At 39.8% G+C, this 26,346-nt stretch overlaps 1 protein-coding gene across 1 annotated transcript in view; it reads left to right on the top strand.

Annotated features, from left to right (window-relative positions):
• The window catches only part of TTLL11 (tubulin tyrosine ligase like 11), a 44,121-nt gene that overhangs the window by 8,217 nt on the left and 9,558 nt on the right, over positions 1 to 26,346 (top strand). The window contains exons 3-7 of the mRNA XM_027687937.1: positions 6,026 to 6,122; positions 7,530 to 7,663; positions 12,604 to 13,179; positions 13,773 to 13,868; positions 14,406 to 14,524. Coding sequence (XP_027543738.1) covers positions 6,026 to 6,122; positions 7,530 to 7,663; positions 12,604 to 13,179; positions 13,773 to 13,868; positions 14,406 to 14,524 — 1,022 coding nt within the window. The remainder of the gene's footprint in view (positions 1 to 6,025; positions 6,123 to 7,529; positions 7,664 to 12,603; positions 13,180 to 13,772; positions 13,869 to 14,405; positions 14,525 to 26,346) is intronic.

Raw genomic sequence — 26,346 nt, 5'->3', positions numbered from 1 at the left:
GTTTGGCGTGTTGTGTGTGTTCGCATTTCTCCCTCCCCTGGGGGTTTGGGTACGTGGAATCCCGCTCGTGGCAGCGGCAGGAGCTCTGAGCCGGCAGATCCGCTGCCTGATCCCGCGGCAAAGCCGCTGCCATCATCTCACAGGCGTGTCGGAGAGCGTGGGGTATGAATGAAATAGTGCTAAGCCACCGAATAAGGCACACATAACAGGCTTTAGCCTGCTAATTTACTTTATGTAGAGGAGCTATGGCTATTTTTTAATCCTGCTGCTTGAGTCATGTGTTCTCTCTGTGCTGTGTGAGCTGTGTCTGCCTGTCTGTGCTGAACTGGAGTCATAGCAATAGGTATGGCACAAAACGAATGCTTTGGAACTCCTTGTTTAACTCCTCAAGAGATTTTTTAGATATATCTTGCTATAGGTGGCAAACTGTTCTCAAACTCTAAATATTTTCTTTCACCGATAGCTTTACAAATGGCTTTTCAGGAGCTGAGGTGGCTTCTAGGAACTTTGTGAGGAAGTTGTGTAAGAAAAAGGGTATTTGTAATCCATTTGGAAGGGGGAAGTTGGAGGGGAAGGGCAGGATAAAACCTGAGGATGATCTGTTTCTCGCGTGCAGAGCTCGCATGGAGCTGTGTGATCTCTGACCTGCACCTGCTCCACAAAGCTGCAGTTGGGATCCCACTCACCAGATAATGACACTTCTGTGCACCTGGTGCATTTTAAACAAGACTTATATAGACTTGGAGTAGACAGTATGTTCTGTGTTGTTCTTAACCTCAGAGTTAGATGCTACACGTGTATTTTCTGGAGGATTGAGTGGCAGTAAATGTTACTGAGTTTATTCATAATGTCCTAAATACCTAATTCTACAAAGACACTTATGCTTCGTGCCAGGGAGTGTAATGCTTTCTCCTTCTCTGGCTTCTTAAAACTTTATTTCAACATTTTTGTTATTTAAATCCAGTGGGAGAATTTCAAAACCTCATTGCAGGAGCGCCCCAGTTCTCAACTTCTGCTGGTACAGCAAAATAGTAACAAACATACCAGAGCCTTGAAATTAAAACCTGTTACATTTACCTCTCTTAGCCCCCAGTGCACCTGTGGAGTGTCTGTCAGCAGCCTTGCTCCGTGTCCTATGCAGGAACATACAGAGCAGGGGGACTTCACACTTAATTTCTTTGGTTTTCTGGTTAAGTTTTATGTTCAGGGGGCCCAGAGCTGTTCCAGTGAGTGTTTCTGGATCACTGGTATCAGTTAGCCCTGCAGACTGTGCTGGGAACGAGCCACACTTAGTGGTAATTTGGTCTTTATAGCTTCCAGAGACTTCACTGTTTTGCATATGTCTTACACTTGGCCTTCTGTCCTGCTAATTGACTTGTTTCACAGGCTCTTGTTCCTCTCATGAATCTCTGTATTGCAATAATCAGCTTTTTCCTTCCTGCTCTGCATCCCCCAACAGCAATCGTTGCTGCCTTTGCTTCATCTCTCTGTTTTCTGTCTCACTCAATATCCTTTCTCCTCCATCTCTTTCTTCAGTCAATATTTTTCATTTAGTCTGTTGCTTCCTCTTCTGGCCACTTTGTATCTTAATAGAGAAGAGGCCTAATATGGAATTCTGTGGTGCTTGACTGCACCATCTGGGTGGCTGATAACTCATTCCTTAAGACAAGTCACTGTCAGGTCTTGCTGTATATTTGCAGCTTATAAATAGGTTAATAATATGAATGTGGTGTTTCCTTTTGTCAAAAAAGTATACATTGATGCAAGAAAATATGTGTCAAATCAGGTTTCCCCTGCCTTTTTTCCCACCCCATCCTGAAGGTGGAAAGAGGAATGAACCAGTATTAGCTCTGACTCTGAACTAGTGCTGGTTACTTTGTGGAAAACACAAAGGTGAAATTCTTCTAGGATGGGAGCAAGACAAATTCCTGCCTCCCAGCTGGCAGACTTCAGTAGACACAGGGAGTCAGTCAGCAAGATCTGGTCTGGATCTGAAGAGAAAAATAAACAAAATTAAGAAGAGAAGTCCAAGGAAAACTTTATTCAAGCTGCATGTAATTTTGAAAGCTCTCCCTTTCAGATGTTTAGAGAAATAGCAGTAAAATATTTGTTCAGACCACTGTCACCGACGGGCAGAGCCTCGGAGCTGGTTGCACTGTTACAGCAGGACCAGCAGAGGGAACACGGATGTTGCTTGTAGGACTGCAAAAAATCAGGATGCAAAAAAAGTCTTGGAAGCAGTAATGAAATGCAGATATTTTAAATACTGATGTTTCAGTGGCAGCTATTCTACTGTCATCCCTTGTATAATACTTTTCAAGTGATCCTTCTTCTCCCTCTCCACTTCTTTTACATTTTTTCCCATTGCTGGTTTTGTTTTGTTTCTGTTTCCTCTGTTTGCTGCTGGATGTGTTGGCTGGAATATTTTATTGGGCAGGAGACAGTATAATGTTCTTTTTAAAGCGGGCTCCTTTTTATTCATAACTTTTTCTCTCTAATGTACAGCATTTTATGGTGCCATGTATCCTTTTTTTTTTGTTGTTTTTTTTAAGTTGTGCATTCCAAAACCTCTGTGCTGTAGTTTCCATGACTTGCTGGAAGAGCTTGGTTTCAGTCCCAGTCCGTTCCCTGCAATGTGCTCCATTTGCAGAAGTAAGACACAAATGCACCGTGTGATTACAGAATTGGCCACGTGGTAGTAGTTCATTAGTGAACTGACATATGGTAAATGCCATAATAAGACACAGAAAAATTAAGAATACTCTGAACATGGCTGATATTGGTGAACAGTTTATTCTGTGGCACTGATACATGAGGAAGGGGTGAAGGAGTCCAAGACAGAGCAAGTTGACCATTGAGATTCTGTTACCAGAAGCAAAAGACAGGAAAGAAACCCAACTTTCTTCTTTCAGCTGTGGGAATTTGGAGTGAATTAAATTATCAACTGTGATGGGCCTGTCTGGGGTGGACCTTTTAAAAAGCATTGCAGAATTTCCATGTGTCAGTGGAGCAATTCCCGTCGCTACGTCGGACCATCTGATCCGGCGTGACAGATTCTTTAAATGAACATGATATGCCAAATGAAATAATGGGCACAAATTGAGCTTGCATCTTGAGTTTATTCATCACTTAATAAATTATTTCTTCAGCAAGCTTTCAATTACCAGGAAAATGGAAGAAGCAGATGTCTCGGGCATCAAATATCCCAGCGTCGAGCGTTCCATTTGTCTCGCTGTTCCGGGGCTGCGTGGAGGTGAAGGGATAGCTTGAAATTTTATGCTGGGAAAGGCTGACTGGAAGACAAGTCATTTAACTTGTCATTAAACATGATGGAACAGGCTGATGTGACCCGTGAGACAATTTAAATTATCGGCTTCTAATCCAAAGGTAGAAGTGACCTGCCATGCAGATTTGGCTGTGATGGATTATTGATGGTGTCAAAATTGTGGAAACGGTGCCATTCTCTTTGTGGCTCCTTGTTTGTTTGTTCTGACCAATGTTCTCCAAATGTGAATAAAAAAAAGATTTAAAAAAAGGATGGCTGCAGTCACCTTTACAACCTCTGTCCCCCTGTGGCTGGGACCATCTTGGCTTTGGCACCGGATAGTGAGGCTATTCCAGCTGCCACAGGGGAGCTGAAGATAGGAGGTTTTATATCCATCCTTCTTTTTAGCTCCTGCACCAGGAGCTGGAAATGTAGTGAAAACTCCTCTTCTACCACAGGAACATTAATTTACATTTGCCTGTCACTGCCAGAGGCGCCAAATAATCGAACTTGTTGGCTCCTCTCCCAACCCTGCTCTTATGTAATAGTGTAGTGCAGAATAGATAGAATCCTCCCCAGCTCGTTCAGATGAGTTTGATGCCATTGTTGGATAAATCCAGATAATCTTGGTTCCTCAGGACGTTGCCATGCTGAGTTGCTGACGTGGGGCTGCAGCACTGCCACGTTCCTGTCCAGAGCTGCTCCCTCCTCGTCTGTTGTGAAACGATTTCTGTGCAGTGTTTGTAGAGTGCTTTGATATCCTCCTTAGATGAAAGGTGTTATATAAATGCAAATTTCGTTCATTTCATTTCGATTTCATTTAATAAATAAATATATTGTTCAGGTTTTAGTGGGAAGGGCGCTCTCAGACCGAAGGCTGCATCTGTATTCTGGATGTACCTGTGGAGAGAGGTTAAGGCCACTGATTGTCTTTCAGAGCCCAACAGAATTAATTTTCACTTGTACAAAAACAGATTTTGCAGGCTGAATAATAATGAAATAAGTGCAGAATCCACTGGCTCTGTTAAATTGGGTTTCTCATCCCTGCAAGTAAGGAAACAGAGAAAGGATGCATTCCTCAATTAGCATTTTAAATTAATTTTTCAAGGCTATTTACAGAGGAAGCTGAAATTTTAATTAAAGTAGCAAATAAAGTAATGCACTCAAAAGCTTTATGAGATTCTTTTTTTCTGTCATACTGGAAAAAAAATAATCCAGTGCTTAAAGAAATGTTTTAAAGCAAGAAAAATTGCATTTGGAGTAAGGAACGAGACGTTTCTGCAAAATACTGCGGTTCTTTCAAAGAGTAAACGGTACTGGGGGATGACAGTGGTAGATATTTAATGTAAATGTGCCCTAAAAATGCTAAATATAGCTTATTTATTTGAAAAAGATATAGCCTAGTCATAGAAGTGATTCCTGTGAATATATTCCATATGGTAGTTAAATGGCATCTACATGGAGCTGCAGATAAAAAGGGATTTTTTTGGATTGATAAATGGGACTGTGTCCAAGAGAACAAGCGTGAAAAAGAAGAGAACCTTCTTTACACAAAACTAATTGGGGTTTTTTTAAACCACTTTACCACTATTAGAAACTTGCTCTCAGTAATTGGCAGCGCTGCTTCTGAGCTCTTCAGACTGCTTAGAAAAAGGTTGGTCTTTTTGATAATAGAAAACAAACTATGCAGTTCTCCTATTTCCAGTGAAATCTTGTGTGAATGGGAAAAGAAACTGGAACACTTAATAGTGTTGAAATAATTGCCTTAGTTCTTAATAGTTGAAATATATATGCTCAACAAATGATTAATGCAACTGCAAGCTTTTATTTTAATTACAGGCTATTAGTACCAGAAAGGAATTAATACTGTATAAATTAATACTTATAACTGAATATACATAAATGAATAATGCAATTATTTCACTTAAATATCTTGCTTTGAGTATCCATTTTACATTTATTGCAGCTTGGACACCAATGTAAATGGGCTTACTCAGAAAGTGCTTTGCAGTTTTAACTTACTGTAAATTTAGAGCAATATTCCTCCCTCCAGGTGTTCCCTGAAATAAAGTACTAAAGAACAGGACTGTTTTGTGCTCATGTGAGGCTGGGAGCTCGTGGAGGTGCCACATGGTTGGGGGTGAAGGGATGTGGGTGTGGGTGCAGTCTGGGAAAGGGATGTGGAGAGGGGAGCACGGACTGGGCATTAAATGGTGAGTTTTTTAAGAGTAGGAGTTGATTCAGTAACTGCCAGCAGTGACAACTCCTCCATGGCCTCTAGTACTCGTGTCCCTTGGTGGTTGCTTGTCATCCCTTAAACTGGGAAGGAAAAAAACCCAACCCCCCAAAAAACCCCAACCCCAAAGTCAGCGTTTACTTCCCAGCGGTGGCACTTGCTGTTGCTGTGCCTTCAGGTGCCAGAATTAAGTCCTTCTTAGTGGAATTTTATTCCCTGTAATAGTATTTTAAATTATAAATGAGCCATGCCTTGGCTGTGGTTCATCAGATGGGGTTTCCCAGTACAGCTCGTGCCTCTCAGTCATTTGGGTTTGGTTTCTAAAAACCTCTCCTGGTTTGTTAACTTAAGAGCCTCGAACTGATCCAAATATTCTTAGTTTTGTAACCCAAATACAGAGCTTGTTTTCTTTTGACAGTCAGAAGACTATTCTTGAGTGGTTTATGCTTACTGTGAGTGTTTAGAAAAGAAAGGAATGAGTGGCTGTTCCCATCTTGCTTCAAAACTTGTCTCTTGTCTTCCAGTTTCCTTTTGGCCGCCGCTTGCCCTGTGATATCTATTGGCATGGGGTGTCGTTTCATGACAATAATATCTTCTCAGGTCAAGTCAACAAGTTTCCAGGTACTTGACTTCTGTTTCTGGTTTAAACAAATACTTTAAAAACATGAATATTTGGACTATATCTGTGTTTTACTGTTTTTAATGAGAATTATCTGCCTAATCAGCTGATAGTATTTTTAGCATGTTACTGGGCTTGGTAACTTGGTGGTTTCTGCTTAGGGGGTAAGGATATGAGAATGGGTCTCTTGAACAGTTTCTGAACTGAAATTTGTTTTGGAGAGAAAGTGGTTTTGATGAGAAGAATACTTCAAACACATGAATTTAGGAAATATTGGAGTGTCAGGCTATAATTTAAGTGAAGTATGCAATTACTATCTGTTATCTGGTGCTGATAACAGTGCTGTATCTTTGGATTTGGTTTTGATTCAAAGTGGAAAGAATCTGTTTAGTTTCCTACTCTGGCTTATCTTGGGGAGAAGCTCGAAGCAGAATTCCTGAAATGGATTTTTTAATATTGAAGAGTTCATGTCAGTCCTCATCTTATGATGACTCTTCTACTTTTTTAAGCTCCTTTTTTCCCCATTTAATCCCTGTTGAGATCTCTCTAAATAAGAGCTAAGAGCTTAAGTATTGACTTATCTAAGCCCTTTACTTCAGATTTATTGCTGCTGTTAGTATTCTGTGAGCATAAGAACCTCGGATATCGAACTTCAGGCTTTATTTTACCTTGGCCTTCTCCTGCCTGAGGGAAGTTCCCACTCAGGTGTAGGATGCTGTTGTTTTATGGTGGTTTCAGTCAGTGTTAGATGAATGTTACCTGTCTGTATTCTGGCTTTTACCTGCTGAGCAAGGGGCTGCACAGGAGTCAAACCAGAGCCCTTCAGAACCAGACCCGATTTCCAGGAATGTTGTGCTAACTTGATGCTGGGTTTTATTAGAAGCTTTTCCATAAAAATAACACCTTAGTCATGTTCCCAATGGATATAGGATTTCAATAAATATAAATAAATAATAATTAAATATATATATATGTGAGTTTGTCTTGCTGTTCACAAAATAACCTGTTCTGTGAGATGGAGTTACTTAAATGACTGCAAAGTAAACAAAAAGTGGTTGATTATATTCAAATGGCATTTTTACACATTCCTAGAACAATAGGTAATAAAAATAATTTTGGATTATGGCAAAGACAACAGCTAATATTTGAGTGGAGTTTTCTGTCTTTGAGCCGTATTTTTGATAATTAATTTTTTTCTACTGTGCTGCAGTAACACAAATGATGGGAAATATGGCAGGGGAACACTACAACTATTTTGTCAGATTTTAAATTTTAAAAGGTGTTCAGCTTTATTGGCAGCAGTGACCAGAGTGCCTTCCCAGCAGGGTGGGTAATGATTAGCCATTTACTTCTAGGATGAGACTTGAGAGTGGATTTTTTGTCACTTCTAGACACTGTTCTTTTCCCAGGCATGATGGAGACAGTCCGGAAAATCACCCTGAGTCGGGCCATGAGAACAATGCAGGACCTGTTTCCTCTGGAGTATAACTTCTATCCTCGGTCCTGGATTCTGCCAGAAGAACTTCCCCTCTTTGTGGCTGAGGTAGATTACTTTTACTCTCAGAATAATACAACTTGTTGAATATTGTGTCCATGTAATTCTTTAGCCTTCTACCGGATTATTTAAAATCACACTAAGGGGTGTGATTATGAATGACATCTTTTCCAGTTTGTCTGGGATCAGTCATAGTCTGGATGAACTGCTTTTGTTTGTTATGTTCTGGAATAAACTTCAAAACAGTTCTGCTTCTCTGCCATTCCAGAAGAGAGGTCTGGAAGTTGAACCTGGTAGAGCCATAAGCCCTTTCCCTGCACATTCCACTGGCCTGAGGAGGTTCCAGAGCAGTGTGGGGAGTGTGGAGCTTCACCAGCTTCACTGGCACTGCAGTCTTTTTAGTCCATTTTGTATCAAAATCCTTCAGAAGAGCATTTTGTACTGTGCCTTGTTAAATACACTCACATCATCTCCTGTCAGACTGTTGTTGTATTTAACTATTTAGAATGTAATTAAATACCATTCTTTTTCAGCTTTTTGGAGGAAAAAAAAGTGATGCTGTGTGTTGGTGTTTTGTTCTGTTATTACAAATATTTTTAAAATACTGTGTGTGTTTGTTTAACCCTGTCTGACTCGCCCAGTGTCTTCTTGCATCCCACAGTGTGCTTTGCTTGGAAAAGTGAGGAGAAAAAGATCTGGGCTTTATCAGACTCCTGTACTCTGTGTTACCTTTTAGATAATTACCATATCCACAACCCAATTGAATCCATTAACATATTTTTATTATTTTTGCTTTTAATCAATTCTTAAAAAAATTATATTTATTGTTTTTATTCTTTTTAACACACTCCTCAAGCGTGCTGGGTCACTGCTAGGAACAGTAAAAATTAATAAAATCCCAACAGCACTTCAGCTTATTGCTGTACAAACTGTAGGACCCACGACGGGTCGAATGGTGGAAATAATTCGGAAGTAAACTTCGAGAAGGTTGCAGTGGGGGTGTGCTGGGGAGTTTTTTGGGAGGTGCAAGGCACTGCTGACTCGGGCAGGGCAGGAGGGGCCGAGCTGCAGGCGCCAGGCTCAGCCCCGTGCGCTGGCAGCAGGTGGCACTGCGAATAAACGCTGCTCTGCTTCGGCACTCACTGCCGGGAAAACGAGCCGGGTTTTCTTCCAAGAGTAACAGATGTCCAGTAACACACTCCTAGGAGTTTCCTTTGCATATGTTCTTCCATCTGTGTTGGAGAAAAGCATAGTTCTTGTTATCAAACATTATATTTTATGTTGTAAGAGTTTATGTTCTACTTAACACGAGTTCGGAGTGTAACCCCTCCAGAGCAAGGAGAAATACGAACCCAAACATTCCAAATCCACTGTGAACCATAAAAGGTTCAGAACACTTTTCACTTGCAGTTTTGGGAGTTCTCAGTAGGAGTTCTCTAGTCTTTTCTGTTGCTTATTTGTTCATATGTGGTGTTGTTTGCTTTGCAACTGAGGGACCCTAATGCTGCCAAAAACGTCAGCTCTCCAAGACTGCATTTCAGCTTGTTCACAGACAACAGGAGTTCAACACTGGTGGTGTCTGGAGGAGCTGGAATACACTGGAATATGAATTATCAAAGGTCACAAATCGTGTGTCAGTGCAGCTGTAGGTCACACATGAGAAGATGGTTTGGTGCTGTTTGTAATGTAGGATTTTGTTGCAAAGGACTGGACTGAAAATGAACACCTGTGAGATTTTGCCTGTAATAGAAATGATTATTGAAAGAAGAAACTCCTTGAGAATTTAAGTCTTACTGCCTCCCCGGATGCACTGCAACATTTCAGAATGATTTCTCTCTCAAATATTCTTATTGTGCCTCACTTTGGTAGTCATGATTGTGAACTTTTTCATACACAGGTATCAATAATGAAATCAAATGTTTTCAGCTTTTCCCACTTTCCCCTATGCCTAGATTCAGGTAGAAAACACTACAGGCAATATTAATCTTCTGTGCTGTGAAAGCCAGTAGTTGGTGAGAAAACTGCACTCTTGAGTTTGTGGTGGATGAGCTTTAGATTGGAAATAGCAGCAAAAAGGGAGTTCCCTTTGTGTCATTTGTATTGAAATGATGATGGGTATTTTCAACAAGGGCTTAAAAGTTCATTTTACTAAGTAATTATGTATTTAGTTATTTTCAATATTCACCAATTTTTAACCTTATAAAACATTTTCTACTACCATGTCACTTTAACAGAAGATGAGTTACAGATAAGCAAATCTCAGGTGCTGCAGTAGTTGCTCCTTCACTAGCAGAGAACAATCTGTTGGAACGTGTGTGCTAAGAACTTACTTCTAATAAACCCTAAATTCGAGTTTCTGAAAAGTAACTAGCTTGGGATTCAAACCAGGACCTTGATTGTTCTCATACTTCCTTCTTTGTGTTGTCTGTGAGAATGATGAATAGACCAGTATGATTAATTTTTAATAAGAATCTAATTTGGACAGTCTAATTTCTAGCATAGCTTATTTTTGGTGGTTTAATTAGGTTTTCAGCTTTTGGATACCTCTTAGGCATAGACATGAATATTCTGGTCTTTGTGCTGTCAAATCTTATAGCCCATTATATGCATTTTTCCCAGAACACTGTATTCATTCAACCTGTGTTTCCTTATGAAAGGCAAACCCACAGATTTTCCCCAAACTCTCCTCTTGCTGTTGACTGTAAATGGTTAATGTGTTTTTTAAAGATAATTTCCTTCTGTCAAGCAAAGGACACAGAAATATCTCATTTCATATGAACTAATTTTCCTACACGAGTGAATTTTCTAAGTCTGGACAAGCCTCCTCATAATGAGAATTTGAAAGAATGTAGTTGAGGGGATTGTGGAGAATTTGAAGACGACTGTTGGGAATTTCCTTGAAGATCAAGAAACCATCTGTTTTCTTCAAGACAGTCAATCTGCTGAAAAACAGACTGACTCTGGATTAATATTCCCCCTTTCCACACCAGCCTATCTTCATCTGCCACGTGTAGGTTTTGATGGACGAGAAAGCCTGAATAATGTCCAGGCCATCTAGTCCATCAAAAATGAACTAGAAAGAGATGGAAAAAATTATTTTCTTTTTATTTTAAGAGTAGAGTTAAGCATGAGATCTCTTGAGACCAGTGGCTGTTACAATGCAGTGTTTTTGAAAAGCAGGTTGCTGTTGCATCTTTAGCAATAATCCCTGGAAAGCATCATCTCCTGTGGAAAGGTGCTGCTGGAGCAGAGCAGGAGTAGCCTGAGGGGTGAACAGCAGACGTGGGCCTGGGGGGCAGATTGTTCTACCTGGTTTCATAGAGGTTCTGTGTAACTTTCTGCCCTGGTAGACCACGATTGGCAGTTCACACATCCAACTAGAGTCATATCAGGGTGTGTTTAGTCATGGAGGGTTCAGATTAACCAGGTCTGTCTCTGCGATGCTGAGTTTAACAACGGTGAACCAGAGAACTCCTCTGCTCTGCAGAGTAATGTCACATCAGGGGAAGATTATTCTATAGTGGTGAAAAGACTAGGGCATAAATCCTGCTTTCCTTCTTTGCACATCTAGGCCTGCTGATCTACTTGGACTTATTTATCCATGTGCCATTTATGTAAGCCTGACCTCCAACTGAGGCATTTTATCCCTCAAAGTGACCTATTTTGGAGAAGGATCTTTCACTGAGTCAGTGTGACACCTGTCCATGAGAAAAATCCTAGTCTGGATAATGGATCTTGAGTTTCTCCTGCAGGAGTGTGACTCTCAATGAAATAAATAACTGGATAGGGTGGAGCCAGAAGTCCTTCAGACCTTGGGAATGTCATTGCTGGCAGAGCTGGGCCTCTCATGGGGGTCGGCAGCTTAATGTCACAGCAGAGAAAATCACAATGATCTGACCACGCTCAGCCTTTTTCTGTGGGCTCATTTTTTTCCTCTCACTCTGCAGTGCCAGGCCTGATGGTGGCAACTGATTGTTTTTTCTTTGTTAGCTTGTGTCCTCAGGCTTCTAAAAGTCAATCTCCAGTTGTTGCTGGCGAACCGCAGGGCAAAAGCAGATCTCCGCCTCGGTTCAGCACGTGCCTGGCTGGAGGGAGAGAGTAGCAGCTGCAGGTCTGGTGCCCTGAAATGTGTGAATGCAAGAAAAGAATGATCTGTGCTGTGACATCCCTCCCTCTTGAAAGGACGAGGTTTTTAAGTGCTTTATTCTTCTGAATCCCATGAGTAGCTGATAAACCCGTAACCTGCATCCTGTGTTTTCTTTAACTGCTTTCTTTGTTAGGGCTCCCCTTGGTTTCTCAGCTTCACCTCTGCTAACTGAGGCATCTCCATCTCTGCAGTTCTGACTTTTGCTATACAAGTAATAAATTAAAGTTTATTTAGGCAGTGGGAAATACGTATGTAACATGAAAAATCTGATACTCAGCAGATGTGTACATGGCTCAACATTCCCAGTTTTACTACCACTGGGCATCTGATTGTGAAAAATATTCACAGTGGGGGAAAAAGGTATTGTCAGTGCAAAATTTTACTTTATTTTTCCTTCTTCTGGTACTGTTTGCATTCATACCTGAATAAATAAGGCATCTTTCCTTATGTTAATGATTATCTTCGTCAGTTATTGTTCAAAATGTAGCACAAAAGTTCAACTTTGCAGTTTCATATACTACTAAGGTGGATCTCCTGAGATAAACCACGTTTCCTTCTGCAAATTGGTACAGAACATTAAAAAGAAGTTCTTGAAATCGTCTATACAATGGCTTGTTAAATAAAATGACTTTTTATCTGTACTAGTAATTCCCTACTCATGCTTTTTTGTTTCTCCTTGTGCTTCTCAGCACTGTTTATCATCTGCCCTTTTTGCATGGTGTTTACTACTCTGGGGGTGTGATCATGCTGTTTTTATTTATTTTTGTTTACTGGCTCTCACAGTGTCAGCCCTTCTTCCCCCCTCAATCAGTGCCTTTCAGTGCAATACTTTTCCTTCCAGGTTCGGGTGATGAAGGACAGCGATCCATCCTGGAAGCCCACTTTTATTGTGAAGCCTGATGGAGGCTGCCAGGGGGATGGAATCTACCTCATTAAGGACCCCAGTGACATCAGGCTGACGGGAAGCATCCAGAGCCGGCCAGCCGTGGTCCAGGAATATATTTGCAAACCACTGCTCGTGGACAAACTGAAATTTGATATTCGTCTTTATGTCTTGCTGAAATCCTTAGAACCCTTAGAGATTTATATAGCCAAAGATGGACTTTCTAGGTTTTGTACGGAGCCCTATCAAGAACCCACTTTAAAAAATTTGCACCAGGTTTTTATGCACTTAACCAACTATTCACTAAATATCCACAGTGAGAATTTCATCCATTCTGACAGTGTGAACACTGGCAGCAAGAGGACTTTTTCAAGCATTCTGTGCAGACTGTCTTCCAGAGGAGCTGATGTCAAAAAGCTCTGGTCAGATATAATTTCACTGGTGATTAAAACTATTATTGCACTGACTCCAGAACTGAAAGTTTACTATCAGTCTGACATCCCGTCAGGAAAGCCTGGGCCAACTTGCTTCCAGGTAAGTTGGAATTCCTGCAGTTATTTCTATGCATGGATTAATTTTGTGGGTGTTTAATGCCTTTTCCAAAATGTTTCTTTAGTGATGTTGCTGATCACTGGTTGGGTGTCTGTGTGTGCACACACTGGGCAGCATTGTGGGAGCTCAGAGCTTGTGTTCTCCTCGCCCAAGTCAAACCTCAGTCTCCTGACCTGTGTTACCATCAGCCCTAAACATATATGGAGGATTTTCAGTGGGTGTAATTTGTCACTGACATTATTCACTCCAGTTTCCATCTTCTGTGTGTTAGAATTGAAGATTTGCAGCTTCCTAATGCATCTGTAATCGTGGCAATTTGAAGATCCACTTGTCACGGGTGCCAAGATTCCGTGTTGGCAGATGCAGTATTTAGGGATGGGGGTGGTGTGAAAGGAGCCATTAGTATCCAAGACAAATGGCTTCTGTAATTATTCAGCAGTATATAGAGTTTCTTAGTTGTTTATCTCCTGCCCCTCAAATGTTTCTTCCTCAGTGTTGCCATATGGACGACCATTGCATTCTCTAGGAGAACACTGGGAATAGAACTGAAGTAACATATTGCTTGTTATGCACAGATTTTAGGGTTTGACATTCTCCTGATGAAAAACTTGAAGCCCATGTTACTAGAAGTAAATGCAAACCCCAGCATGAGAATAGAACATGAGCAAGAGGTAAGACTTCTCAATGTGATAGTGATATTGGAATGAAAGTGCTTAGGTTGGGTTTTCTGGGCTTTTTTTCCATGTTTGAAAGATGAAAGCTGTCTGCTAATATGAAACCTCCAAGGTTCTCTGTAATTTTCTGCTTTGAAATCATTGCTAATCTTATACACTGCAAATATGACTTATTGGAATAGTGAAAGCTCTCCATCATCTTTGTCATAAATGCATTTATTCATCATCCCCTGCAGTTGCTAATTGTGTTTAGGGGATTGGTAATAGTCTTTTTCATGTTTGTATACGTGATATAAGCAGTAACATTGGCAACAATGTTTTTTTTAATATTTCAATTTCCCAGAGAAATTTGCCCCAATTTGCTGTAACATCATACTGAAAACCTGACAGTGTTTGTGTATCCTTGAAGAAGTATTTTGTAATCCATCATCCTGTATTTAAAATATAGATGATGGGCGTGAAGTTTGAGCAATAATGTGAGCAAATAATCCTTGGTTCTGTGGTGAATAATTGTTATCCCTTTGTGATGTAAAGCTTTCTCCTGGAGTATTTGAGAATGTCCCAAGCCCTGTTGATGAAGAAGTGAAAGTTGCTGTCATCAGGGACACTCTGCGCCTGGTGGACCCCCAGAAAAAAAAGAGGAAAGATGCCCAGTAAGTGTGTTTGATTTGCTGTGGGGTTTGCATCTGTACCTTGCAGTAAGTATAACAGTGAAATATTTTTTTCCCAGTTGTATTAGTTTATCCAGGACACTGAGTTCCCACCTTGGCACTGCCCACGTGCTGCTCTCCTGCAGAAATGGTGGAAGTTCAGGAGGAGCCGAGGCTTTAGCTGAAGGAACTGAAAAGTTCCACAAGCTGATAGAAAATCAGGATTTATCAGTTCCCCTGGAGTATTTTACTCTTAACTGGTGCAAACAGTTTAGTAAGTCAGATTTATTTATTTGTACTTGAGGCCTCTTTTTTTTATTCAAAACAGTCACGAGCTGTAAGTTTGTTTATTAATTTGCTTGAAAGTCACAAATTACTCTGAATGAATTGCCCCATTGGAGCTGAAAAGTATTAATATTGTATTTAGAAATTGCTTCCTTGATCTGTGATAATAAACATAGTTAAATCTGTGATCTAGAAATGAGAGGAGCTGCCTGAAGCAGCTTGCACAGGAATGCCAGTGGTGGGATAAGGCTGAGAGAAATCACATCTTCTTTTTTGATAAACCACCTTATTTGAAGCAGTTTCTTGAAGACATGAAAGGGAGATTTTTTTATTATTTTTTCCCCAGAAATTCTTGCTCACAGGCCTGCCTCCATACTGGAATATCTGCTTTGTTCTTCTCTTGGCACTTAGTGGGACCCTGAAATATGTTATTCACATTCTATAATGATTTGAAGTGCAGATTTGCCATCCTTTTGTAGACTGAGTTCCATGAACAGGACATGACTGATACTACTTACAAGTTCTGTAATATTATTATAAGATCAAACTCTTCCTTCAAAGGCAGTGCCACACATAGAGGTTGCTGTGGTCAGTGTACAGAACGTTTTGCAAAGCAATTTATAGCTTGTACTTAACCTCCACCCTTAAGATTACTTCAGTGCATGGAGCTGAAAAAGATCATTTTTTAACCTGTAATTATGTAACTAGTCGTGTCTTTTTCTTCTGCTGCAGTTATGTCAGGCATTCATTAACTACATATTAGATATGGAAAAAAAGGCAAATGATAATTACAAATAAATTGCTGGAGGATGCCAGTGTGTGTGGAAGGCTCATTCAACTGAGGATTCTTCTCTGATACATTTTGAGTGCTAAATAATTTACAACAGGATTAGTTGGTGATGAGATAAACCATTGGCTCTTCACAGCAAGAATTCATCAGTGACGCAGCTTTTTTTCCAGATAATCTGGTTAACAGAGCATCTTGTTGATGAATATTTCTGTGTCTTCACCATAAATCAACCCTATTTCTTGCTGCAAAGGGCAATACCCTGGTAATTTTTTTGTGTGGATGTGCAGGAACTGGAATGACAACTGACCACCCTTCAGCTGAGATTTACTCCCTCTGCTTCCAGGTTGAACTGGGGATGGTGTGTGGAGCTTCCTGAGTAAAATTTGGCTTATTGTTAGAAAAAACCCTGAAAGAATTCCTGTTCTGACATCAGCAAACATTGTAGACTCAAGTTTTGATGCCAATTAAGTAATGGACATTAATCTCAGTAAAGTTTTAGCAATATGTGTAACACAGAGTTTGAACACACAGGGGAAATACTGAAAGGTCTGAGCTGCATCTCAGGTAAATATTCCGCTGTGGAGATGGATTTGATTTCCTTCTAATTATCTCCCAGATTAAAATAAATGAAGCATCTAAATGAAAGTGAGTTTTAGAAGTCATCCTGAAGTACTTCATTATCAGGAAAGATTAATAGCTCAGAATTTTTTTTTAGTTTAATTTTTCCTCATCTTCATGGAGTTTTGATATGTTTTTTCCTCCTTCTTTCCATGTGATGTATAATATTGAAAGTTAAGTTGACTAAAATCAGTTTATCATTCCATACATACATATTAATTTTTCCAACACAACTCCAGTCTTTACATGCACTGATCACTAATAATTATCTTGGCACTGTCAATAATTAGTGATTGAAAATCTGCAGTTCCAATCAATGTACTTAAATATACACGGTGGCTGTTCCACAGTAGAACTGATCTTTTCTTAGTTTTAAGGATTCATCCTGGCCACTGAAGTACTGAGGTGTGTGGGTCATATTTTGTGCCTATAGCAGTTCTAAACAGAACTTTTAATTCGTGCTGAGAGGTTTTTTTTTTATTTAATAGAGGAAATATCTTCTGTTGTAGAGTTTAGGGAAGGTTTTCTGCGGTTCTGTAATGCAAAGAGCACAAGGAATTAAAACAATAAAAAGTGACATTGTTCTCAAGCCATGCTGTGACCCAGAGGGTGAGTTGTGCCTGGCTCCTTGAAAGCCTTTCTGAAACTTAGGCAGCTGATCAACTACATATTCTATGGTTTGTTTTACATTTTTGCTCTTCTTCACTATATTCTTTTTCATTTGCCTCCCCCCAATGGAATTTTGCAGGAGTCCAAATATAGACCTTCTTTCTGCCCTAGCATGGGTTCCTAGACTAGTCCTGTTTTCCTTAGGCATCCTTAATGTGGAACTCAAGTTTCACTCATCATTAAGGAGGTAAAACATTTAATAAAATAATAAGGTCCTAACTCTTCACCTTTGTTTGTATGGCAGTGCTGCTCTCATGGATTTTAAGGCTGGAGTAGATCATGGCCATCATCCAGGCCAGTGACCTGCTGGAACAAACACAGTTATTTGTGTGACTGAAACTTGTCTAAAGCTTGCCTAGTATTAAACTTGCTCTGGTTCACTCCTTGCAGCAGAGGTGCTGTTCCCAGCCTGCTGAAGGTGGGAGAAGGCTTCAGCTACAGGAAATTTGCACAGTTAAATGAATGGTCTAATGACACCGAACAACATGGAAAGTAAATCAACGTTACTTATGTAAACAGCAGTTTAATTAGGATAATCACTGATGCAAATCGTTGTGTATGTTGTGCCTCCAACAGAAAATCCATTTCAAAAGGCTTCACAAACTTCTGGTTTTCTGTGCCTAATTTGGAATCTTTATGGTGGTGAAAGGTTTTAATTTCGGTGTTTGTTCAATTATTAGCGATTTATTGTTCTTCAAATTGCCTTAGATTTGAGGAGCCAAGAGGAGTCTCAGTCTGGGTTGTGAGTGCTGAGTGTTCTCCACTGGATGTCACATGTTTGACTGGTGGTATAATGGCAAACTGGGAGGATCACTTGGAGCAGGGCTGCTCTGAATGTTTTAGGAAGATCATTTATATCATCTCCTCAATGCTAATGACCCGCTTTCCTGTCCTGTCAAAAATATTTATGCCCTAGTTTATTAATGCTAATTAATCCAGCAATAATAAGGACTTCTTTGTGTTTTGGGTGCTGTTGTTTACTCTGTGTCCTAGTGTGATCTCTTGCATTTACATTCCTGGTTTCTTACATATTCCAAGACAGAAAATAAGCATTTTATTCTTTTGATAAAGAAATCACAGCCTTGTGGCACGCATGCCATTAGAAATATGAGTTGCTCATGGAATAAAATCTGCTTTTTCCTTGCTGGAGAGGATGAAGGTGCAGCCCCCTAAGTAATATAATGACTTTTATTCAGCTCTGAAATAGTCACTGACAGAAGAAAGAATTGAAACACTTTGGAAATGAAATGTAATCTAATCTATGGCTGTTACAAAAACAATCAATTCATTGTGCCCTCCAAACTGAGTGCTTTTGGTTTATTACCTATGATGCCCTTGCTGTCTCACTGCTAGTTTATTTTCCTTGGGTGTTACTCTCTGCCTGTGCCACTGAAGTGCCTTTTCTGTTTGAAATCAGCCTTGAAATTTATTTGTGATGTTCTTTTTTTTTTTTTTTTATTATTGCTTTTTAAAATATGTCAGGTACAGTTCTCCTCTCTGGACTCTGTGGCTCTAGCAAATGTCAAATATGATTAACTAATTTCCTGAGCAGGAAGAACCCCAATGTGGTCGCTCTCAGATTTTTGCAAGATCAGCATACAAACACTGGCTAATGTCACTCTGTTCTGAGAGCACCCTCTAAATATTAATGTCTGTCAGACTGGCTTTTTATTTTATTCTTTTACTGTTATGTAGTTAGGGAGAAATTCAGTCAAGGTTTTGTAGAGAACTCACTGCTCAAAAGATCCTCCTCTTGCACAAAAGAGACAGTTCATTTTTTCCACTGTGTGGATTACACAACTTTCTCACTTTAAATGATTTCTTTCTCTGATAGAGGACAAAATTAATAGTTTCTGGGGGGAGAATGTCATCTGTGTTTAATGAAAACATGAATTAATTTCTGGGCATTCTACTGAACAGGTATTCTGACTTAAATGTGACTTATTTTACAGTGGCAGCTTCTGTAGGAGATGTCACCTGCTGTGCTCGTGACCGATGGCTCTGACCTTGTCACTAAACTGCAAGAGGCCTTTACTTAAACAGGCCTTGCAGTAAAGGATCTCTTTTGTATGTTCCAAAGACATTTTCCAAACCCTGGTGCTATTCTTAATTTCTTGATGTCGAGGATCAGTTTTGTACTTCCTTAAGAAAAAAAAAAAATTCAGGAAATCACCTGTTCAGCTGTATCCCATTTATTTCCCAGATATTTTTCTTCAGTTTCATAACCTCCCCTGATGTTTGTGTCATGTTTAATGGAAATATGAAAATACACTGTGCAGAGCTGTCTCGAGAGTATGATTATCCTAGATTTTTTTGATGATAAAGTCATTCTTGCCATTTATTACTGTGTTTATCTCACTATCCCTGTTCTGAGGTTATGATTATGTGACAGGGTGGTTTAAGAGGGTCAGGAACTCTGTGCACAGGCCTATGGAGAGGCTGGATGGGAGGGTGCTGGTGCTGCAGCTATCACTGATCAGAAAATAATGACTGTTCTTCAGGCTTGCTGTAACATATCTCAGTTTCCACTGCTGTGAGCAACTGGATTATGTTCCTCAGGGATTCATTACTCAGGGCTGTCGGTGCCCTTTGCATTCTGTGGAGTGAGTTTAGTGCTTATCAAAAGCAGCACGTAACAAACCCGGCTGTGGCAGCATCAGTGCTTTGGTTTCCATTTGCTAATTGACTTTTGCTGGAGCTTGAGCTTGATTCCTGTATCCCTTTGCTATCCCTTGGAAATCTGCTCGGGTTTGCAGCTATTCAAATGCCTCTCGAGCACCACCTCTTCATTCCAAGCCTTATTTCTGCCCCAGAGTGTATAAACTCATATGTGTGGCTTTCTGGAGATTGATCTTCTTTCTCCTCGGCTTCATTTTGGAGGCTGACACAATTTTTTTCTCCATCAGTCAAAATGACCCAGCATTCACATTGAGGCTCTTTCTGGCAAAGCCCTTTGCGAGCACATTGAATTAGCCCCTCTCTCTTTCCTAGAGGGCTTTCTGCTTTATTCCTTCATCAGGCGACCTGCCAGCTCCACTATCAATTCTTGTCTGTTCCATTAGCCCGGGTGGCTTTTGATGGCTTAGACATGTGAGGGAGACTTCTAAATGTGATGTTTGTCAATGTTCCTTCAGTTCACATTACTGAGATGTTAACTTTGTTTTTCTGTACTTGGAGAGTATTTATTTCTGCTGCTATTTCTCATCCTGGCCTCGATTCAGTTCAGTTTTCTGAAACAGATGTTGTGGTGTCTTGATCCTTGCTCTCTGTTCTTGCTTTTCCAGTTATTTATCTGCTTTCTCCTATTGATTAGGACAGGCCCAATTGGAAATTCTCAAACTCCCATGTCCCTCCATGAAGGGAAGGGAAGGATCTGGTAGTGCTTGCCTGACAGAATAGTTCTACATAGGTTTTAAGAGCCACGTAGAGGAAAGTGCCACAAGAGTGTTGTACTAGAACAACAGAAAATACAATACTGAGTGCAGAACAGAGGCAAATAATTTGAATGTGCTGTGGCAGCAGTCGTAACACACAAAAGATAATTGATAAGTGACTCTAATCTGAAATATAATCTGAAATGTTTTAAATGACTAAAAATGGGTAATAACAACAGTTCTTAAAAAATAGCTGGGACCATATCCCTAGCATAGAGACAGCAGGAATCAGTAATTCACTTCAGTGTTTTTCCCTATCAAACCATTACAGGAAAAGTTGGTTTTGTGAAAATAACTCTGAACTAGGACACACAAGATGCAATTTCTGTTCCTGATTCAGCGGTTTACTCAGTGACCTTTAGACAGAACATTTTCCTTCTGCTCCCATTTTCCTGCTGTGAAATGAGGATGAGCCTTGTTTCTCCCATGCATTGCCAGTCCTTCTAAATTCATAGTATTCAGGATATGGCCTGTTGTTATTCTTTGTGGTATTATGAGGGCAGTTTATGTATTGTTATATAAAAATACTACAGAAAAGCCTCCATTTTCTTCTCTGGAACACTCTAGATCTGATTTCTGCACTCCTCAGGAAATATCCCTGATGGTTACTAAGGTTTTCTCCCATACAGAGTGCTTGGAGTCACTGTATTTTTCTCCACAATATCCTAATTCGGTGCACAATGTGCTGTTTGAATATTCAGTATTTAAAAAGGGTTTTTCTCGATATCAGTCCTTGATAGTGTTATTTTCATTTTCTCATTTTTACAATGCTTCTCTAATAAACTGGAGAACTTATGGAATATCACTGGAATGCACACAAACACAGCATTAAATAACTCGACAACAGATTAATTTACATTTATTCCTATTTTAGCCTTCACCATTGCAAAAAGTGCTGTTATTCATAGCTCAGTTTTGCAGGCAGGTCTGTGTTTGCTCACATATTGTATTCCAAGCACTCACATCTTGAATGGACAGGCTGTATTTTAACTTGCACATAAAGAGTGAATTCAGTGAATTCTGAAGCTCTTGCAATGACCCCATATTGAGGGACAGCTGGAAGTGCTTACAATGTACTGAGCAAGTGAGCTGATGACAGGCCCAGTTCATTTAGAAATTTTAATGGACAAGAATTGATATGGGTTGCAGGATTTGAAAAGGTTTCATTTTCAGCAGTGTGGAATTAATTGGCCCAAACCTGTCGTGTGCTTGAGCAGTAATTGGTGTGCTCAGTGCCCCCGGCTCAGGGGTGAGCCCAGCTCTGGGTTTGTGTTATCAAATTGGGAATGGAGACTACTTTGTCCAATTAGACTTGAATCACAATGTTTTGAGATGCAGCTAATCTAATTACTTCTTTATTGACATCTCTTTTCTTTCCTTTTTGCTCTTTAAAATCTCTCGTGACTGATAGAGGAAACTTTGGAGATAAATTGAGGAATGTGACCTGTCACAAATATCTCCATAAAATCTGAACTTTCCAAACATTTGAATGTATGAAAACATGCTGGAGCAATTACATCTCTTAGACATTCACACCATATTACATTTTAAGTTGATCATTACGAAGCCTTTTTGCCTTCTTTTTTTCCTATTACAATTAAAAAGAAAACCTTTGTGATAAAATACAGAGAAAAGGAAAAATATGTCACTTTCCTCTAGTCTTTGTAGTGCAGCCACAAGAGTTGCTGGAATCTTTGCCCAAAAAGAAGGAGGTCAGGAATAAAGTGAGGTGGTAGCTTAGTGTCCTTCCACGTGGCATCAAAGTGAATGTGGAGGCAGTGGGTCTAAATACATCTTTATATTCAGTTATTTGAGTAGAGATTGTAAATGAATCTTGATGGTAACAGAATGTGGCTGGAGGCAGATTTGGGTGTAGTTTGTGTCCCTGCAGCACTGACTGGGGCAGGAGGAGCCCTTTGACTTCCCTGAACTGCCTCCTTCCCGGACTGTCAGCATGGATCCTGGAGCTCCTTTGGTGTCTGCTCCTGCTCTGGCTGGATTCTAACAAAGGAACCTGCTTTTGTGCTGCTTTGTTTTGTTTTTTAAAGCATAAAGTCAGCAATAGTTCCCAGCCAGCCCGGGAGCTGTGTTGCATACAGATGTGTGCTGGTGGGAAGCCTCAGCTGCAACCACTGAGAAAGCAGATTAAATGTGCTCAGAGATTTGCTCAAGTTGCACTGGATGTGAAACAATAGCAGTTTTGACCTTACTCATCAAGTAATTAGGTGCTTATTGAAGTGTTTGGTGGAGTCAGCTCTCTGCACCTTTGGGAGGGTGAAATTACTGTGGTAGTTAAGGCCATTCACCTTTTCCTATAACCTCTGCTTGCAAAAATAATATTGTAGAGAAGTCCTTGATGTTCTTAGATGTTACTTCCACCATTCAGGGCTTCTTGTATATAGCCTTCAAGGCTGACCTCTCCTCAGCCTGAAAAGGGTTAGTGGGTTTGTGGTGAACATTAGCTTAATTTCCAGATAATTTCCAGTACTTGGCTCAGGTTGTTTTGCCCTCAGTGATCAAACATCCACCAGTTCTGAAAGTGCAATACATTTTATCATAGAATGGTCTGGATTGGAAGGCACCTTAAATATCATCTCCTTCCAGCCCCTTATAATTTCCTCTTTATTTGTCAACACAAGAAGGCTGCTGTGGTTTGAAGTTAAAACCACTTTTTTCTCTCTCCTAAAGTCTGGGGCAGAGGCAACATCTGCCTGTGCCTTCCCTGTCCAAAGGGGTTCACTGAATTTCCGTGTTCATACAGGGGAGGTGATTAATAGTTAGGCTGAAGTGCAGACTGTTTTTTCCTGACACTTTAATATGTTAATCATTTGAGCTGAGTTCCTAATATCAGCAAAATCATCTTCACCTCTATGTACCCCGTGGCTTGTTAACATAATCTAGTTTTTGGGTGGTATTTTACTGCAGGAGTAGTGATTCAGCTGCACTCTTCACTATAGAGCTTTTGTATGTGCAGTTTCCATTATTAACCTGCAGTTAAATGCTTCTTGAATGAAATTTGATTTTCAGGTATTACCTTAATTGCCTTGTCTAAAATGAAGGATATATGTTTATTTAATTTGACATTTTCCCCTTTTACCTTCTCAAGTGTGTTTGTGCCGTGCAGAAGCAACTCTGCCTTTAAATTAATTTTTCCAGTTGGTGTATAGTGTAAACTCCAGTAACTTCTAATTTTCTGTGATCTCTCCCATACTAAATTGCTTCCCACCAGATAGTTTTCCTAGCATAAGTGTCCAAGTACATACTATAAAGAGAAAATGTAGTGTATATAGTGTGTATTTATGTCTGTATATACAGCATGGCTACATGTATATAGTATAAAAATGTCTTATTTCTTACCTGCCTCCTTGCCATCTTTACAATCTCTATGTTTTTGTCACTAAAACTGTGACCAACTGTGATAGTTTTGCATAAAATCCGTGGGAAGAACCTGGAATACTTTGTCTTGGTTTCAGTTCCATCTCCCAGTTCCTGGTGTGACACCTGAGTCTCAGTGTGTGCTTTGTGTTCTCTCAGGGGTGGCACAACCCATGGACAAATTGATTTAAAACAATCAGATTTTCCTGCAGCCTGGAAGATGTAAGAACCAATCGATCAGCCAAGGGCAGACTAAGGTGCATCACCTCACTAATAAAAGAACCAAATCCCTCCTTGGAGTGGGGCTCCTGGGCCACTTCCCAGTGTTTAACAGATAACAGGGAAATGGAATAAATGAATGCTCATGCATGGATTATATCCCTGAATACCAATGGAAAGTTCTTATGTGCAGATGCCTTCTCAGAATTAGAATTTAAAATAACATGGATATATACATGACAGCTGGAAATACCAATTTTTTTTTTCTTCAACATGAATACTGTGATTTCTTGGGACAAAATTGAAAATTATATCTTTTCCTGGCGAGATGTTTACTGCTTTTCAATACTTTTTTTTCCCCCTGTTGTAATTATAGGGTAAATGCAAGCATTTGTTTTTGCTAACATTTTGTCTTAAATAGGCGTGGAATGAAAAATTAACAAAAAATGGGGTTTATTTCACTGATTTTTGCAGGAGCTTTATTATTTTCATTAGCTTCAGGCCATCAGAAAGTTAGTGCTCTCAGGTACTGCACATAATGAGTATGAATATTCAGTCATAAACACATTTGAGAGCTGTTTGCTTATTCCCCTGTTTATACTCAAATAATGGTGAGGGAGTGCAAAGCAGGTTTTTAAGGGACAGCAGAATTAAGTGCTTGGGATTTTGGCTCGGCTTATGCGGAGGCATTGAGCAGAAAAATAACATTTTCCCTCTTACAGATATCCTTCAGGTGTCAGTTCTGCAGGATCCTGGTTTTATTACATCAATCACAAGCAGCTTAAGGCTTCCAAAAACATAGTCACAGACAGATGTTGAGCCTGTCTGGGGATTAGAAATATCCTCTTCCATTAAGTATAAATTAACTTAATCACCAGGTATGAAAGATAAGCAGCATAAACATCATTCCCTGAAGCTTTCATTAAAATTAAAATTCTATTTAAAACTAGGCTTGTACTTTCTATGACTTGATCCCCCTTCAAAGAGATTATATCTGCTGTAAATTTTTACAGTGACAGAGTGACAGAAATTAATGTATTGGGGGCAGTGATGTTCTCTATAATTTAACTTCTGCTGCTAGTCATCTTTTAGCAAGAGAGATGATTGGCTTATTTTTAAGTAATAATTGGTCTCTAGTCTCTGAAAAACTGAGAAAGCAATAAAACTGCCTAGCACCCAGTTGCCACAAAATGAAAGCATAAAGCCACATGACTTAATAGCAGTGTAATCATCAGGAGTGTTATTTTGTGTATGAGAGTTCACCTGCTTTAATAGGAGGATTAAGGCTGATAAAATGCAATTGCACTGCTGCTTTCTGCTCCGTTGGATGACAGGATAAAGCTCCTTTTCTGTCCCAGCATAAGCACAAGTGCTTTCTAAGAATAATTTCCACACGGGAAGAAATATCCTGGGGTTTTAGTTCTTTTTCTGTTCTACAGTAAGACACTTGGTGGTCTAATTTCAGTGTATTCCCAGGCTTTTTAGTGCTGGTTTGCCTTTGCACTATCCTGTATTATTATTTTACAGGAACATTTCTCTAAAGTAACAAAAGAAACTCTGGAGAAATAATGAGGCACATAAGTACCTTGAAAGCAAATAGTGAACACAAATAAATCTACTAGGAATAATAACAGCTCCCTCCACAAAGAATAAAGTATCAGGGACTATATTTAATGATCTTTGTTCTATAATAATTTTTTGCTACAGTGGAACGAAGTCTTTGGGTGCAGGATATGCATTGCTTATCCATTATTTCATTACAGTAATGCCATATTTTCTGCAGCACTCACAGCTGACAGGTAATAGCATAAGCATTCACTGCTTCTGTTACATTAAAAGTAATAAATATGTAGCTAATACAGACTGATATCACCATTATTCTTAATGTTGGAAGTAAAGTAAACTCAATTAATAATTAGGAAATAGCTGGGGTTTTTTTCAGCACCTGAGATTCCTCAGATGCATTTCTTCTTTAATGATTTAAACTACATGTTGGGGAAGGCTACAGAAATCTCTCAAACCAGAGCTCTAGTCTTCTCTGCACATGAGATGAAAATGTCAGTAATGTTCCCATCCGTGGCTTTGTGTCCTCGGTGTGGAGCAGATCAGGATCCACGCCAAGTTCCTGCATCTTGGAAACACTCATTAGCACCGTGTGAAGGCTGCAAACTTACAGGCGTCTGTTTTCTGCCAAAAGCCATTTAATCTTTAATGAGAAGTGTTTATTTTTATAATAAATCCATCAATCTGAAGAGGCAGCCAACCATCGCTCTCCAAAAGGGAACCGATGGCTGTGGCAAGGAAATAACACTCCTGGGATGGGAATGGGAAGCCTGGAAGGGGTGAGAGCTGCTGTGATGGCTCTGACAGGCTGCAGGGGTTTAACTTTTTACCAAGAGTCTGATAAATTGTTTTGGTCTTGTTAAACAAATGCC

The sequence above is a fragment of the Neopelma chrysocephalum genome, unplaced genomic scaffold, assembly GCF_003984885.1.
Source record: "Neopelma chrysocephalum unplaced genomic scaffold, ASM398488v2 Primary Assembly neopelma1_74, whole genome shotgun sequence".
In the NCBI taxonomy this organism is placed as follows: domain Eukaryota; kingdom Metazoa; phylum Chordata; class Aves; order Passeriformes; family Pipridae; genus Neopelma; species Neopelma chrysocephalum.
Note: the sequence above shows the minus strand (reverse complement) of the source record. Positions and strands in the feature narration are given on the sequence as shown.